The sequence below is a fragment of the Eulemur rufifrons genome, chromosome 2 (genome assembly GCF_041146395.1).
Source record: "Eulemur rufifrons isolate Redbay chromosome 2, OSU_ERuf_1, whole genome shotgun sequence".
NCBI classification, from domain to species: Eukaryota; Metazoa; Chordata; class Mammalia; order Primates; family Lemuridae; genus Eulemur; species Eulemur rufifrons.
In genome coordinates this window covers 48552517-48569889 of record NC_090984.1, presented here as the reverse complement: position 1 = coordinate 48569889, position 17373 = coordinate 48552517, and the positions used below count along the sequence as shown (strand labels likewise).

The following is a 17373-nucleotide window of genomic DNA, read 5'->3' as shown; positions in this document are numbered from 1 at the left end:
TAACAAAATAATTTATTTCCCCCAAGTTTAAAATATCTACTTCAATAAAAGTAAACCAATTTCTATGCTCAATCATTAACACCATTTCTCTTTCAAGTGGTAACTTTAAAAGTCCTACTTCCCCACCTTTTAGGAAAAGCACTTCTCTGTATTTGCTGTAAAACAGAAGGAAAAATCATACGGTGGCCTTTGATTAAGACAAATGGTGGGAAGACTAAAGGCCTCTATGTAAGGTAATCTTCAGAAAAGAGCTATGTTAATGAGGAGGCTTCTGGTGGTACCACCGGTTTTCACCTAAGCACACTAGTTTCTTATAATTCAAATGGAATAAATGGTAAATAGGTTAAAAGGAGAAATGTCTATATGGTCCCTAGAACTTTCATTTCTAAGAGTTTATATAAGAGAATAGAAGAAAATACTCTGCAAAATCTCAGGATATAAGGTAAAACTATATAAAAGAAAAAACATCATAAAATAAACACATTCACAAATGTGAATATTAGACCCTGCCATACCTGGCTAATGAGAGAGAGCCCATTTCTTCGCCACATCTCAGCAACAACCTGGGCAACCAATACCAGACAACGCAAAGGATATTCCACCAGTACCTCTATTTGAAAGTCCTCCTGAAACAGAGTGAGGTCAATTTCATTATTTCTCACAAGGACTGGATATGTTTTAAGGTTATGACACTACACATTCACCAGCTGTCTCATCTATAAAACAGAAGGATTTGAGGTAGCTGACTTTCAAGTCTCTGTGATTCAGATTTCAATGTACCATACGTAGATGTAAAATTACTAAATAGGAATTACTCAGGTGGATTTCAAAATATCTTTCTTCCCATCAACTAAGAGGTGTATAGAAATAGAACATAAGCAAATCAACAATTAGTAGAGTCACTTACAAAAGGCACAAATTCATGCAGTCTTGAAATAGCACCTAGCCTACTTAAACGCACGTGAAGACCTAAAATTAAAAAGAAAAAGAGAGGAAAAAAAAAAGAAATTAAACCCATTAAATTTGCTGACTAGTTAACTCATCAAGTTTGAAAACTCGTGTGATTTAAATGTACGTTTACTGAGTTTAGAAATGATACTCTAGAATGCAGACTTTTGATTTCTAATTTCGAAACAATATTATTAACACACTTAAAGTCCTACACTGTAAAAGGTGCGCTCATACATTATATAAAAATAATATGCTGCCTCTTATAATATGTTTACTCTGCTCTTAGCGAAGCATCAAAAAAAGGAAAATTAATCTAAGTATTTTTAAAATAAAAATAGAAGAATATAAAATCACATGACTTCAATTATACCATATACAAACATTAACTTAAAATGGATCAAAGACCTAAACAAAGGTGCTAAAACTATAAAATAAAACTCTTAAAAGAAAACATAGGGAAAAGGTTTCATAGCATTGGATCTGATAGAGCTTTTGGATATGACACCAAAAATACAGGCAACAAAAGAAAAAATAAACAGTATTATATCAAAAACTCTTGTGTATCAAAGGACACTATCGACAGAGTAAAAGGGCAACCCTCAGATGGGAAAAAATATCTGCAAATCATATATCTGAAAAGCAGTTCTGTCCAGAATATATAAAGAACTCCTACAACTGAACAGCAAAAAAATAACTCCATTAAAAAATGGGCAAAGCACTTGAATAGACATTTCTCCAAAGAACATATACAAACAGCCAACAAGCATAAGAAAAGATGTTCAAAATCACTAGTCATTTAGGAAATGCAAATCAAAACCATAAGGAGATACCAATTCACATCCATTAGAATGGCTATTATCAAAAAACTAGAAAATATTAATAACAATATTGGCATAACAAGTGCTGGCAAGGATGCAAAGAAACTGGAATTCTTGTGCACTGCTGGTGGGAATGTAAAATGGTGTAGCCACTATAGAAAACAATATAGTGGTTTCTCAAAAAATGAAACGAAGAATTTCCATAGATCCAGAAATACCATATCTGAGTATATACCCCAAAAAACTGAAAGGAGAACATATTTGTATGTTCATGTTCATAACAGCCATTTTTCACAATACCCAAAAGGTGGAAGCAATCCAGGTGTCCAACAATGGATGAATGGATGAACGAAATGTGGTATAAACATACAATGGAGTATTATTCAGCCTTAAAAAGGAAGGAAATTCTAAGGCATACTGCAACATAAACCTTGAGGACATTTTGCTAAGTGAAATAAGTCATTCACAAAAGGACAGACACTATGTATATGTTTCTACTTATACCAGGTACCTAGAGCAGTCAAATTCACAGAGACAGAAAGTTAGAGTTGGTGGTTGCCAGGGACTGCAGGGAGGAGGAAACAGGGAGCTATTATTCAGTTATAATATTATTATATTTTATTTTGGAAGTTTCATTTTTTGAAAGATGAAAAAGTACTAGAGATGGATGGTGGTGGAGGTTGCATAACAATGTGAATGTGTTTAATGCCACTGAACTGTACACCTAAAAATGATTAAAATGGTGAATTTGTTATGTATATTTTATAACAATTAAAAATGTAAAAATATACACCTCAATAAAGTTGTTAAAAAAGAAAAAACGTGACCGATGAAAGGCCAATTTACATGGAGTGCAAATTAAAGATTTGTATTAAAGAAAATCTATGATTTCTTCTTTTTGGTAGCAAAGGAACAATGATACAGACAATACACTAATGAAACTGGGCAGATTGGAGGGGGTTAAAAACCAGCAACAAGATTTTATATTTGAATTTGGGTGGGAAATGAGTTACCATGTTAGTCCTTAAGTGTATACTCTAAGGATCTATTAGCTGACCCAGATAAAACATGCAGGTAAACAAGCATCCTTACATAGATGTTCTGGCTATAGTTCCTTGAAGGAAGTGACAGCCCTTAACTGCAGTATCTGACCTAAGTATGTCTGTACATACTGAGCACAAAAGAAAAATAGAAATTATACTACTACTTTGAATATCCAGAAAACAGAGCTAATAAAAACATGCAATAAGCAAAAACCAAACACTCACCAGCAAGAGTCCTGGAGAGTGGCAGATGTATGCTTACAAGATCCTCAGATACTCTGTAGGACTTAGTCTCCAAACTATGACCACACAATTGCACTATTGTCTTGCTACCACATATGAAACTTGTACTGCACCTCATCACAGCTTTGTGGCATTCTTTATACGCCACAAGTAAGAGTTCTTCCTAAAAGGAAAATAAAAATTCAAATAAGTCGACAAGTTGTCTACTTTACTACTCATCATTCAATACACATTTACTAAATATGAGTGCAAAATTTTTCTATGTATTACTAGGGCCATCTCCACTGGATCTGCAAACCAGTAGAAAATATAAGATATATACATATATACTTAGACAATCAAAGTGAAAAATTGTAAGTACTATGTAAATGGTACAAACTAATTGCTCTTAGAGGGCAAAAACAAAGAATCTTTGGGGAGACATGTTTGTGAAAGCAGCTTTAGGCACTAAAATAATAGTAAAATTTAAGTAGGGAGAAAGATGAGAAGGTAGCCTTTTAAGCAGAGATATGGAATAAACCGCAAAATAAGGGAAAATAGGTCTCCTGTTCAGGCAGTAGAGAGGATTAAAAACTAGATAAATCAAAGGATTTATGGATGGAATTAAAAAGCATTTGAATTGAAAATAGGCCCTGGCATTGTCATGTGAATACACTGATGGCATCTGAAGGGTAATACTGTAGTCAACACACTGCTTCAAGAATTAATGTGCATCACTGCCAAGTGTGGTGGCTCACTTTGGGGGGCTGAGGTAGGAGGATCACTTTGAGGCCAGGAGTTCAAGACCAGCCTGGGCAACATAGCGAGACCCCATCTCTACAAAAAAATTTAAAAATTAGCTGGGTGTGGTGGTGTGTGCCTGTAATCCCAGCTACTCAGGAGGCTGAGGCAGGAGGATCACTGGAGCCTAGGAGTTTGAGGTTGCAGTGAGCTATGATGATACCACTGTACTCCAGCCTGGGCGACATAGTGAGACCCTGTCTCTACCAAAAATAAAAAAAAAAAAAATTAAAAAATTAAAAAGTAATTAATTTGTATCACCAAAGATAGATAAGAGAGGATGAAGTTAGGACACAAGGAAACCAATAGGAAGATTACTATAAAGGTGTAAGGTGATAAGGGTCTGAACTAGGGTGAGACAGGATGACAAAAATTGAACACATAGAAAATAAGTTAGGATTATAAAATAACTTTGGGATAAAGATGAATCAAATCCAGGTGAGTATGGCATTAAGAGAGAAGAGTCAAAGGCAACTCTCTTACAACAGTGTTTCTTACACTGATGATTTTATCTTGAAAAGGGAACTCCATGGTCAAAAAGATTTGGGGGACATCCTTAGAAATTAGAATAATGACAAATTAAAGGGTTTTAGAAGTGTAGTAGCTTAAAAAAAAAAACAACCCTCTTTGATTTTGTTCAGCCTAATTGTCATTTCCCAATCTTACATGAACTCAGAACTTTTTTCCCCCTCAAAGCATCTGTTAATATTGAACACACAGAATACAGTGGCTCTGAGATTTCCTGTATGGGTGAATCTATTAATAGTAGTGTCATTAACAGAAGAAGGGAAGTGAAGATAAGAAAATGCAAGTTGGAAATGAAACGAAATGATAACAAATCAATTTAAAATATTCTGAGCTGGAAATATAAGCGTAAGAACTGAGGAGGAATGTCTGGCACACAAACAGAAGTGATACTATAGCTTAGGAAAGTGATTCCTATGAGGTTTTAATTAAGTGGTAGAAATAAAAGAGAAAAGAATATAATATATACACACATACACACAAAGTAAAAAATTATAAGTATCATGTAAATGATACAAACTAATTGCCCTAAGAGGGCAAAGAAAAGAATCACAAACGATTGGGAAGACGTATTTGTGAAAGCATTTTTCTGTAACAGAAGAGAAGAGAATATTGGGGAATGTCTTGTTTAGCAGGCAAAGGTAATGGAAAAAAGTCAATCATTGATTAAAATGGGTAATTGAGAATGGAAATATTAGGATAATACAGGTTTATGAAAATCATAAGGAAAGAACGTTTCAAGAAGATTAAGGTACTCAACAGAATACAATGCTACAGAGAATTCAAGGAAGATGCAGATTAAGAAAGGACTTCTAAATTTGGCTACTAAATGGATCCTTTGAGATTTTATTCTAAATGTAGTTCTTGTCAATTAGTAAGGGCTGATTCCAGACTCTAAAGAAGTATAAGGCGCTAAAGAGTGAAGATATTAAATGCAGATGACTTCAGAAGGTTTGGGAAATGTCAAGATGAAAAATACACACTTTAATCCCATCTCCTGACAATTGTGCATACCCTCCATAAAGATGAGGGATGCCAAAAAATATGTGCCGTACTTGTTGGACAATATTTCCTGTGCTTATTGTTCTATAAAGCTACAGTGCTAGATTAAAGTCTATTGTGTCTGTGAGTATGACTGCCTCTCTGAACCTGTGACCAATTGCGAGTAGTAGAAGGGAAGAAGAAAAAAGAGAGAACCTAGTTTACAGAGGTAGCAAAGACAAGTAGGGGACTTTCATTATTGTTGTTTTTAAAGATAGGAGAGTCCTGTTATGTTTACAGGCAGTTGAGTAAAAGACTAGGAAACCAAAGTGGAAACAATTGAGAAAGCAAACTCCAGAAAAAAGTAATATAAGTTGAGACCCAGAGCCTAGGAAGAGGCATTACTTTTATTATTTTTAGTTTCTTTTTTCAATTGCTCCTTTTCAAGAAGAGGCGTTACTTTTAGGAAAAAAAAGAGACAAAAATGAGGAGACCAACAGTAAAGATACAGAAAAACTTAGTGAATAGATTATGGTGACAGCTACTGATAAACTGGAAAATATGAAGGAAATTTGATTGAGATATCAATTTTTTGAGAAAATAAATAAATAAGGTCATTTTCCTTTAAGGGAATCTGGGGTAGGATTGTGTGTTTAAAGAAAGTTACGGTCTACAATTGTTGCTTAAGGAAAAACGGTTCTATATTTTGAGATTAATTTTCTTAATTGTTTAACACATATAATTAAATATCCACTCCATTCTTGGAATATTTAAAACTCTCTGTGGGGCCAGGCATGGTGGCTCATGCCTATAATCACAGCACCTTTCAGAGGTTGAGAAGGGAGGATCACTTGAGTTTGAGACCAGCCTGGGCAACACAGCAAAAGCCCGTTTGTACCAAAAAAAAATTTTTTAATTAAGTGGTAGAAATAAAATATTCTTCAGCATGGTGGCTTACGCAAGTAGTCCTAACTACTTGGGAGGCTGAGGCAGGAAGATTGCCTGAGCCCAGGAGTTTGAGATTACACTGAGCTATGATCGTGTCACTGTATTCCAGCCTGGGTGACAGAGTGGGACCCTGTCTCCAAAAACAAACCAAAAAACCTATGTGGTTCAAATGATATTATTAATATTCATTTTCAAGTAAATAAATGTGTGTATGAACAGTTATATATATATATATATATATATATATACACACATATATTTTAAACTCTGCTATTCTCCCAAATACGCAAAATTACTATGGGTTACATTTTTCTAATCAAGTGTAAAAGACTAGATTTTCCTCCTAAATTTAATAAGACAAATTCAAATATGTGAGAAACTACTATAAATAATAAAACTTTACATCAAGGAAGCTGTGACATAAAACGACTATTAATAATCACTAAAGAACTTAAAAAGGCACTGGACCCACAGACAAATTTTACTTACATCACAAGCACACCACTCTTGGAACATAAGTAAAATATTCTTCAACTGCATCTGTATAGCAATGGCAGCCTCCCAGTCAGGATCAACTTCAATGTGTTGCCCAACCTGTCTTCTGATTTCTTCCATTCCCTGCAAAAAAATATTGGTCAACATATAGCTATATCGCCCTCTTTCTTTGCTCTACTGGCAAAATATAAAATTGTCAGGATTCACATTCATGTATGTGTAACATTTTAACATGTTGGTATACTGGGTCAGACTACAGGGGTTCAAATCCCAGCTCTTGGAAGTATAGCTCAGAGGTAGAAGATTTGACTGCAAATCCCAGCTGTCCAGGATTTCTAGCTGTGTGATCCCAGGCAAATTATTTCTAGACTTTAATTCCCTTATATGTAAAATGAGAATAATAATAGTAATTACCTCTAAGATTGCAATAAGGCTCAAAAGAGATAATGCATATAAAGTGCTTACTACACATTTGTCACACAGTAAGCATTCAATAAACATTAACAGTAATGGCAGTAGTAAACTAATAGAAAGATCTATTAAAGTAGGATCAGTTAATTCAATGTTTAAACCTTATTATTTCTACCTTGCTAAATAAATTCTTTTTCATATTAAAAGCACAATTTGCTTTAGAAAGGAAGAAGAAAAAACTAGAATTAAATTTCTTAAACACTACTCTTACCAATGCACTGAAGAATTATCATACCTGCATACAGGTAAGAATCTTCAAAAAAGATCGAAAACCTTCAAGGAACTGCATTCTTAATCTTTCTGTCCATATTGTGGGCTTGCTGATCAAGATATACCTATCATTTCAAGAAAGAAAGAAAGATTTTACTTTCCTATGAGATAATTTTAAGGTTCTTAAGATTATACACAATGTTATTTTATCAAAATTATAGATTCTAATTTCTTATAATAATTAGAAGCTTTGGGTAGAGCTAGAATTATTTATTCTGCTTTATTTTAAATACAACCAGCAAAACGTGAATGCTCTGCAAGAGGCAGATATCAAGCAAAGCTTGACTCTCCACACAATGTCCCCTCATAGGTTAGTCTGATTAAGTGAACCTAGAACCAAACTAGCCTGTCACAGCTAACTCTGGACAAGCACAGTACAGATTTCCTAAGACTGTTCATACTCATCACCCAAAGAGCCAGCTGACAGCCTTTCAGCCTCAGGAGATTTAGAAAAGATTTTCTACCTCCAGATTTCCATAACCCAGACTCTGGGAGAAGGATATAAGCACCTATGCAGCTTGGCTTACACGTTAGGATGTACTAGTTTCAAGACATAAACAGACTCATTTTAGCCTACAATTTGTAAGATCAATATTTCCTTTGGCTCTAAAGACATATCCAGTGGAAACAAAGTTTATTATGAAATGACTTCTCAGCTGGGCATGGTGCCTCATGCCTAAAATCCCAGCACTTTGGAAGTCTGAGGAGGGGGGATCATTTGAGACCAAGAGTTTGAGACCAGCCTGGGCAACACAGTAAGAACCTGTCTCTACAAAAAATTATTAGCCAGGTGTAGTCCCTGTGCCTGTAGTCCCAGCTACTTGCGAATCTAAGGTGGGAGGATCACGTAAACCCAAGAGGTCAAGGTTACAATGAGCTATAATTAGGCCACTGCACTCCAGCATGGGTGACAGAGTGAGTCCCTGTTTATTAAAAGAAAGAAAGGAAAGAAGGAAGGAAGGAAGGAGGGAGGGAGAGAAAGAGGAAGAGAGGATGAAAAAAAAAGAAAAAAAAAAGGAATGACTTCTCAGGAAGTAATCATTAACAAGTATTAAAAATTATTTTGCATTTTACCAATCAAAATAAATTCCTGTTATGTACCAGGTATTAGAAGCACAAACATGAACAAGATACACGCTGTCCTAAGTTCAAAGAGTGGTAGGGAAAACGGATACACATAGTGGATGCTGTAATCCAATGTTAAGCACTAAAAAAAATGTACAAAGGAAGTAATGTAGGAACATAAAAGACAAGGCAACAAATACAGGAAAAAAAATTTTTTGAATCATACAGATAATAGAGATTGTGGTATAATTATTGCCACTCTTTAGATATCCATTAACATTGTAAATGTACATTAAAAATACAATCATCAGAACTTTTATCAAGAAAATAACTTCAAAATATGCTAAGTACCATCTAAATCTTTCTTTTAAGGTAAAGGTAAAAACGACTAAAGTTTAAAATCTGTCACAATGCACAAATATCATCAAAGTCTGGTTGTTTTCTAGAGCACTGCTACTCAAAAGTATGGCCCACCAACCAGCAGCATCAGCATCACCTGGGTATTCTTCAGAAATGCAAATCTTGGGCTCTAATCAGACCTGCATTCACTGAAGAGAATTTACATTTCTAGTGATCTCACATAGTTCATAAGTGACCTCTGTAGTCAACCCAGCAAGTAAAGAAGATATAAGGGATAGGAAGAAATAAAAGAGTAAGGAAGGAAAGGAAAGGAAAGGAAAAGGAGTCTGTAGATAAAAATCGGTGGCAAAAGCAATGGGAGAAGAGGGAGAAAGATATGGACAGGGATTGATTTGGTTTAAGAGCATGTTATACTTTTCAGAAATGGAACACAGGAACAGGTTAGAGTAATAAAAGGATAATATTATTGTTCTTTAATAGAACCAAGGTTCAACTGCATATCTTTTTAAGTTTTATTTCCATAATAAATTAGCAACTGAGAAACAAATTATTCCCATCAGATACCTCCCAGAGCAAATGACAACTAAATTAACAGAGGTATATTATTTGGAAAAAGGAAGGTAGTAATCCTTCCCTTCTATGCATTACTAGGCAGACCTCAGTTGGAGTACTGTGTTCATCTCTTGGCACATGAATGGTACACGTTCAACTGGAACAGGTTCAGTAGAGAAGGACAATAATTTAGAAGGAATTTTAAACAGTATGAAATGGGAACAGTTAAAGAAATGAATGCAATTTAACCTAGAAAAGACTTGGCAGATACAATTGTTTTAAATATTAATACTTCTTCAAGTTAAATGAGAATTGCAGTTGTTCTGAAAGGACAATGGGAGAGCTAGAACCAGAAAATGAAAGCTACAAAAAACAGAGTTCAAGATACAATAAGCAACTTTCTAACAGTGAGAAGAGGCTACCCAAAGTTGGAATGTGTTGCTTTGAGAGAATGAAAATTTCCTGAGGCAGGCTGAACAGTGAACAGAGGTATACTAGCATCAACAAACTTATTTCATGCTGAGGTACAGTCAAATAAGTAGAGTATAAAGCTAGAGTATATAAAACAAATTTTGAGGCCAGGTATGGTGGTTCATGTCTGTAATCCTAGCACTCTGGGAAGCTGAGGCGGGAGGATCGCTCGAGCTCAGGAGTATCGAGACCAGCTTGAGCAAGAGTGAGACCCTGTCTCTATTAAAAAAAAAAAAAAAAAAAAAATTAAATAAATAAATACGAGAGAGAGAGAGAGAAGAGAAAAAGAGAGAGAGAGAGAGAGAGAAAGAAAAAGAAAATACATTAAATACATTAAGTATTTGTGGTTATTTCTAACTGAATTCACCCACCATCTCTACTTATACTGAAGATATAACAATTTGCTGAACTTTAAAGAAAGAGTTCTATGCCATAATTATATCTAGAAATTGAGGAATCTGAAAAGGTCTTAAAACATTTCCTTCAGTAATATCAAGGATCCACTGCATAGTTCCAGAAATCTGTCAAGTCTACTTTTTAAAAAGACTAAATTATTTCTAAGTTGGATTGGGAATGTATTTGTTTCCATCCCTCTGTTGGTCACTAGAAGTGGATAAAATTAGAGTAATTTTTTTCCCTAGGACTAGAAATAATTATATACCTTGGAGCTCTATTTTGTCTTAATATATTCTTAAAAGTAATTTTTGAAGTCTATGCTTTATTAAATAGTTGATCTGTCTTAACCCTTATATTAACAATTTCACCATCTATATCTAAAATAAATGGAAACTTATTTCTTTTAGGTCCAATGATCCCAAATGTAATCTATCATGTGATTCCAACTTTAGCTTAAAAAGAAACTCTCAAACTTCTTCAGGGAGAAAAACTTAATGAAGAAACTTCTGATGAACATCAATAAATTGGTATATATAGTCATCCTTGGTATCCATGGGGGATTGGTTCCAAGTCCTCCCATGAATACCAAAATCCACAGATGCTCAAGTTCCTGATACAAATGGCACAGTATTTTCACATCCTCCTGTATATTTTAAATCATTTCTAGATTACTTATATACCTAATACAATGTGAATGCTAAGTAAATAGTTGTTATGCTATGTTGTTTAGAAAATAGTAACAAGAAAAAAGTCTGTACATGTTCAGTAAAGACAATTTTTTTATCAAATATTTTTGATCCACAGGTGGCTGAATCCAGATATAGAATCCATGGATATGGAGGGCCGACTGTACATGAAAAAGGGATTTATTTTGGCTTTTTTTTTTTTTTTTTTTTTTCCTTGAGACAGTCTCGCTCTCTTGCCTGTGTTAGAGTGCTGTGGCATCAGCCTAGCTCACAGCAGCCTCAAACTCCTGGGCTCAAGAGATCCTCCTACCTCAGCCTCCCAAATAGCTGGGACTACAGGCATGCGCCACCATGCCCAGCCAATTTTTTTTCTATTTTTAGTTGTCCAGCTAATTTTCTTTCTATTTTTAGTAAAGACAGGGTCTTGCTCTTGCTCAGGCTGGTCTCAAACTTCTGAGCTCAAGCAATCCTCCCGCCTAGGTCTCCCAGAGTGCTAGGATTACAGGCATGAGCCACCACGTCCAGATCAAAAAAGCGACTTAAAAAGAAATTTACATCAACAGATCATCTGAGGCCAGATGCAGTGGTTCACGCCTGTAATCCTAGCACTCTGGGAGGCCGAGGCAGGTGGATCCTTTAAGCTCAGGAGTTCAAGACCAGCCTGAGCAAGAGCGAGACCACGTCTCTACTAAAAATAGAAAGAAATTAGCTGGACAACTAAAAATATATAGGAAAAATTAGCCGGGCATGGTGGCGCATGCCTGTAGTCCCAGCTCCTTGGGAGGCTGAGGCTGAAGGATTGCTTGAGCCCAGGAGTTTGAGGTTGCTGTGAGCTAGGCTGATATCATGGCACTCTAGCTCGGGCAACAAAGTGAGACTCTGTCTCAAAAAAAAAAAAAAAAGAAGCAGATCATCCGAAACTATCCACAAAGAGACTATATAAGAAGGAAACAAATAAGGTATGCGAGTGCAAGTGAGTGCAAGGTATGGTAATTACAGTGGAGATTCACTTGGTAATCCCCAGGAGACCCCAAGTTCCTGTGATAGGCTTCTCCTCAGTATCTTCTTCTTTTTTTTTTTTTTTTTTTTTTTTTTTTTTGAGACAGAGTCTTACTCTGTTGCCTGGGCTTGAGTGCCGTGGCGTCAGCCTAGCTCACAGCTACCTCAAATACCTGGGCTCAAGCAATCCTCCTGCCTCAGACTCTCAAGTAGCTGGGACTACAAGCATGCGCCACCATGCCCGGCTAATTTTTTCTGTATATATTTTTAGTTGTCCATATAATTTCTCTGTATTTTTTTTTTTTTTTTTTTAGTAGACACAGGGTCTCGCTCTTGCTCAGGCTGGTCTCAAACTCCTGAGCTCAAACGATCCACCCGCCTCGGCCTCCCAGAGTGCTAGGATTACAGGCACGAGCCACCGCGCCCGGCCTGTACCTTCTTTATTAACCTGGTTTTACAGCTCAATAAGAAACCTTCAGTCAAGACAGTCATTAACATGAGGCAGTAACAGCTCTTTGTACTTGCCATCATTATAAAGAGAATCCTAAATAACCAAAAGGATCAGATGTTTACTTATAAGACAGAGCAAATAAACACACTGTGTTTAACAGGTGCCTTCACCTTTTGACTTCTGCAACTTACTTTAGGTCACATATTACTGCATATACTCTGCCCAGTTTGTCCTGGCTATAGCCCTGGAAGTTGAATTTATTGTTCCTGTCCAAGTACTCAGGTAAAACTTCTAGCAGAGTTTCAGTAATAACAGAGATAACATTCTGCTCTTCAATAAGATGTCGAGCCTGCAGAATATTTCAAGAATATTGTCTTTAGCATTAATTCATCATAGTACGAACTTACTTTATTCATTCATTTGATTGGTAAGACATTTTTAATAAATGTTGTTAAACATAGTCCTTAGTCTCATAGAACAGCAACTATTACTAAGAAGTTATATTCTAAAAATAAAAATTTCCTACTTCTCAGTAACTGGAAAACATGTATCTAGACACACCAAGCCCATTATACAGGTAATCTAGACAGATGTTTATCATCAGTAATCACACAATGAGCAAAGTAGAACAAAGATATACTTCATGGCTTTTATCACATTACTGTCTATGCTGGAATCTCCCCTTCACCCTAATCCAAATTCTCTTCCTATCCTTTTCGCTGGCCTTTCGAAAAGGGAGAGTAGAAAGAGTTAACCAAACTATCTAAATGAAGCAGGAAAACAAGTAGTACAAAAAGGAAACAGAATCTTTCGCTCTCCTCCCAGGCTTATGTGGCACCATCTCACACAAATGTTTGACAGGCACACCCCCCTGCATCTTAATTTTATCTTTATCTATTCCCCTCCCCACAACAATAACTAAAGAAGAAAATATTCTTTTGTAAAAAAAAAAAAAAAATTCTTTTGTTAAAAAAAAAAAAAAATTAGTTTTGGTATTGAAAAGGCAGTGCTCCTAAGTTACTCCAGAAAATGAGAAACTAGCTCTGGGTATCATCTGCCGGGATCAGGACATTTGGGCAAAGGCAGTGCCTAGTTACCTAGTCCTTGGTTGCCACTAAAGTATTATTCACATGCAGATACTACTGAAGTTTTATTCAATTTTCCAAATAAAAATAGCCCAACTTAGTGATTTTAAGTGATTGTTTTCATTTAATTCAACATTAAGTGAAATTCTTACAAAGCAAAACAAGTTTTACTTAGAAAGACTGAACAGAAATAATACATACCAGAGTAGGAACAGTAAACATCTGAACTGAGAGTGCAGTTACAGAAATACTTCTGTCATGATCATCACTGATATAGTCTTTCTGCAGCTGTTTATAATACTAAAATATATAAGCAAAGATTCAATTATGAATAACTACTAAAAAATTTTAAAATCTTAATTTTAATAACTGCTGCAAGTTTGTTTCTATCTATAAGATGACAATATAATTCCTATTTATTAAGGCAAGAGCACGATCAATAAAAATATCTTAGAAAGAGAATAACAAACAAAAGACCAAATATGAATTCAGCTATCCAATCTGGCAGAGTTGGAAGTCAGAACTGTTAAAATATTCTCTCTCTCTCTCTCTTTTTCTCTCTCGCACGCGCGCGCACACACACACACACATACACACACTGAGTTAAAAATCACAGAGAACTGCAATGGTGAGTTTATCCTTTCTCCAAACAGAATCTGGGGAAAACTTTAGCAGCTTCTACTCCAATGGTATAGGTCAAGGGATATATTCAAAGTATTTAATAATTAATATAACCCAGAAAATCAACCAATCATATTGAATGCAGCCTTTTTTTTTTTTTTTTATTTCATCTTGTTATGGGGGATACAGAATTTCAGGTTACATACATTGCTCCTGTTCCGCCTTTCCCCGCAAGCCAGAGCTCCAGACGTGTCTGTTTCCCAGGTCGTGCGCATTGCACCCATCATATAGGTATATATCCCTCCCTTCCCCACCCCCCCTTCCCGAGTCAGCACCTTCAAGTGTTACCACTCCCCAAACGGTGCACAATGCACTCATTGTGTAAGCATACCCCCATCCCCTCCCCCACCCCCCACCTCAGTCTGACATCCAATTGGTGTTGTTCCCAGATGTGTATTTAGGTGATGATCAGGGGAACCAATTTTCTGGTGAGTACATGTGATGCTTGTTTTTCCATTCTTGGGATACTTCACTTAATATAATGGGTTCCAATTCTCTCCAGGAGAACCATAGAGATGTTGTATCTTCATCATTCCTTATAGCTGAGTAATATTCCATGGTATACATATACCACAGCTTACTAATCCAATCATGTATTGATGGGCATTTGGGTTGCTTCCACATCTTTGCTATTGTGAATTGTGCTGCTATAAACATTCGGGTACATGTGTCTTTGTTAAAGAATGACCTTTTTTCCTTTGGGTATATGCCCAGTAATGGGATTGCTGGGTCAAATGGCAGGTCTACTTGAATCTGTTTAAGATACCTCCATAATGCTTTCCACAGGGGTTGCACTAGTTTGCAGTCCCACCAGCAGTGTATGAGTGTTCCTGTCTCTCCGCACCCACGCCAACATGTGTTGTTTTGGGTTTTTTTGATAAAGGCCATTCTCACTGGGGTTAAGTGATATCTCATTGTGGTTTTGATTTGCATTTCTCTGATGATTAGGGATGTTGAGCATTTTTTCATATGTTTGTTAGCCATTCTTATATCTTCTTTCGAGAAGTTTCTATTCATGTCATTTGCCCACTTTTTGATAGGGTTACTTGATTTTTTCTTGCTGATTTTCCTGAGTTCTAAATAGATTCTTGTTATCAGTCCTTTATCTGATGTGTAGTATGCAAAAATTTTTTCCCATTCTGTAGGTGGTCTGTTTATTCTCGTGACTGTTTCTTTGGCTGTGCAGAAGCTTTTTAATTTAATCATGTCCCATTCATTTATTTTTGTTGCTGCTGTGATTGCCTTGGGGGTCTTCTTCATAAATTCTTTGCCTAGGCCAATGTCTGTAAGAGTCTTTCTTACATTTTCTTCTAGAATTCTGATTGTATCACGCCTAAGGTTTAAGTCTGTTATCCACCGCGATTTGATTTTTGTGCAGCAGCCTTAAATAGAATGCATGCTGGCTGCAAATAACTTCCTATCCATACTGGTACATAAAAGTTGAAAATCAGCTCTGATACACTGGGAGAACAATAATAACATAGCCAGTCATGTATCAAGCATCTATCAAGCACAGAGTTGGATACTTGACCCACATATTTAATTTTATCCTCCAGAATGCCTACACACATTAAGAGGTAACAATGGCATACAAAAAAATATCTAGGTAGGGAGATTAGCTTTTGTATAAGAAAACAAAATTTTATTTCAGATCACACATATGGTCCAATATTCTATCTTTAAAGTGTTTTAGAAGGCCGGGCGTGGTGGCTCACACCTGTAATCCTAGCACTCTGGGAGGCTGAGGCGGGTGGATTGTTTGAGCTCAGGAGTCCAAGACCAGCCTGAGCAAGAGCAAGACCCCGTCTCTACTAAAAATAGAAAGAAATTATATGGACAACTAAAAATATGTATAGAAAAAATTAGTCAGGCATGGTGGTGCATGCCTGTCTATAGTCCCAGCTACTCGGGAGGCTAAGGCAGGAGGATCGCTTGAGCCCAGGAGTTTGAGGTTGCTGTGAGCTAGGCTGACGCCACAGTACTCTAGCCCGGGCAACAGAGTGAGACTCTGTCTCAAAAAAAAATTAAATTAAATTAAATTTAAAAAAAGAGTTTTAGAAGAATAGAGTTGACATTTCAGTTGCCATCACCTATGAAGGATAAGATGCACACCAAAAGTCTTAGTCACTTTTAACAATCTACATATAAAATCCAGGGAATGCAGGTATTTTATCCCAGTGTCATTTGCTTACGACAATTATTATTTCTCTCTCTGCTTCCAGTTCCATCCTGGGTCTTATATATGTCTTAAGTCTTACAGAATTGTATGCAACTCAAAATTCAAGGAAATCAACAAGTATTTATTGGATACCTCTGTATGAGGCAAAGTATAAGATTCAAAGAAGTCCCTGTTTTGTGTAACCCTGCAATCTAACTTCGTAGACAAACAGACACAACAAGAGATATATAATAGATCAATAAAAAAACATTAAAAAGCTGTAAGTTTAACCCTTGTATTTTAGTCTCAAACAGTTAAGTGTAAATCTTGGCCACCTAATCCCTGTCTCTCTTTAGCATGTATATTTGTTCCTCTTTTGTGCTATTCCTTTCACTTAGTTACTTCTGTTTCTCAGCCCTTCGGCTAAGATGAAGTGTGCTATCTATTCTTATCAATCACTTTTACTCCTGTTATAATTTTACTACCACGCAAATAAATGATTAGGAAGAATAAATGCATATGTGAATGTGCTCTATCTAGGCAAATAGGTCATTTTCCATGCATTTCCTTTCCAAGACTGCTGTTTCCATACTATGAAATGTCATCTGTGAAAATATTTATGTTACATAAAATAATGAACTTTGACAAAGAAATAAATCATAAAATACAATTATTTTGATTCATAATGATCTCTGTATTTATACTATTTCATTGATAAAAACTGCCTTCTATTTCTATTTATTGGTATCTATTTATAAAGAGCAATTACCTTTACAAATTCCATAGCAAAGAGTTTTTTGTATTCCATTTCCATAAAAAAACTGCTGAAGATCAATTCATGAAGGATCTTACGGGCACCTATACATCATTTTGGGGGCAGGAGGTGGTGGTGAGGGGAAATCACCAAGGTAAAAAACAAAAAACATTCCAGCTATTAGAAGTTG

At 35.9% G+C, this 17373-nt stretch overlaps 1 protein-coding gene across 1 annotated transcript in view; it reads right to left on the bottom strand.

Moving 5' to 3' along the window:
• UBR1 (ubiquitin protein ligase E3 component n-recognin 1) overlaps positions 1–17373 on the bottom strand; it is a 121591-nt gene that overhangs the window by 65680 nt on the left and 38538 nt on the right. Inside the window, exons 10-17 of the mRNA XM_069484359.1 lie at positions 17199–17287; positions 13792–13890; positions 12697–12854; positions 7491–7590; positions 6779–6907; positions 3038–3218; positions 908–969; positions 516–626 (exon numbers count right to left, since the gene is read on the bottom strand). Of these exons, the coding sequence (XP_069340460.1) occupies positions 516–626; positions 908–969; positions 3038–3218; positions 6779–6907; positions 7491–7590; positions 12697–12854; positions 13792–13890; positions 17199–17287 (929 nt within the window). The remainder of the gene's footprint in view (positions 1–515; positions 627–907; positions 970–3037; positions 3219–6778; positions 6908–7490; positions 7591–12696; positions 12855–13791; positions 13891–17198; positions 17288–17373) is intronic.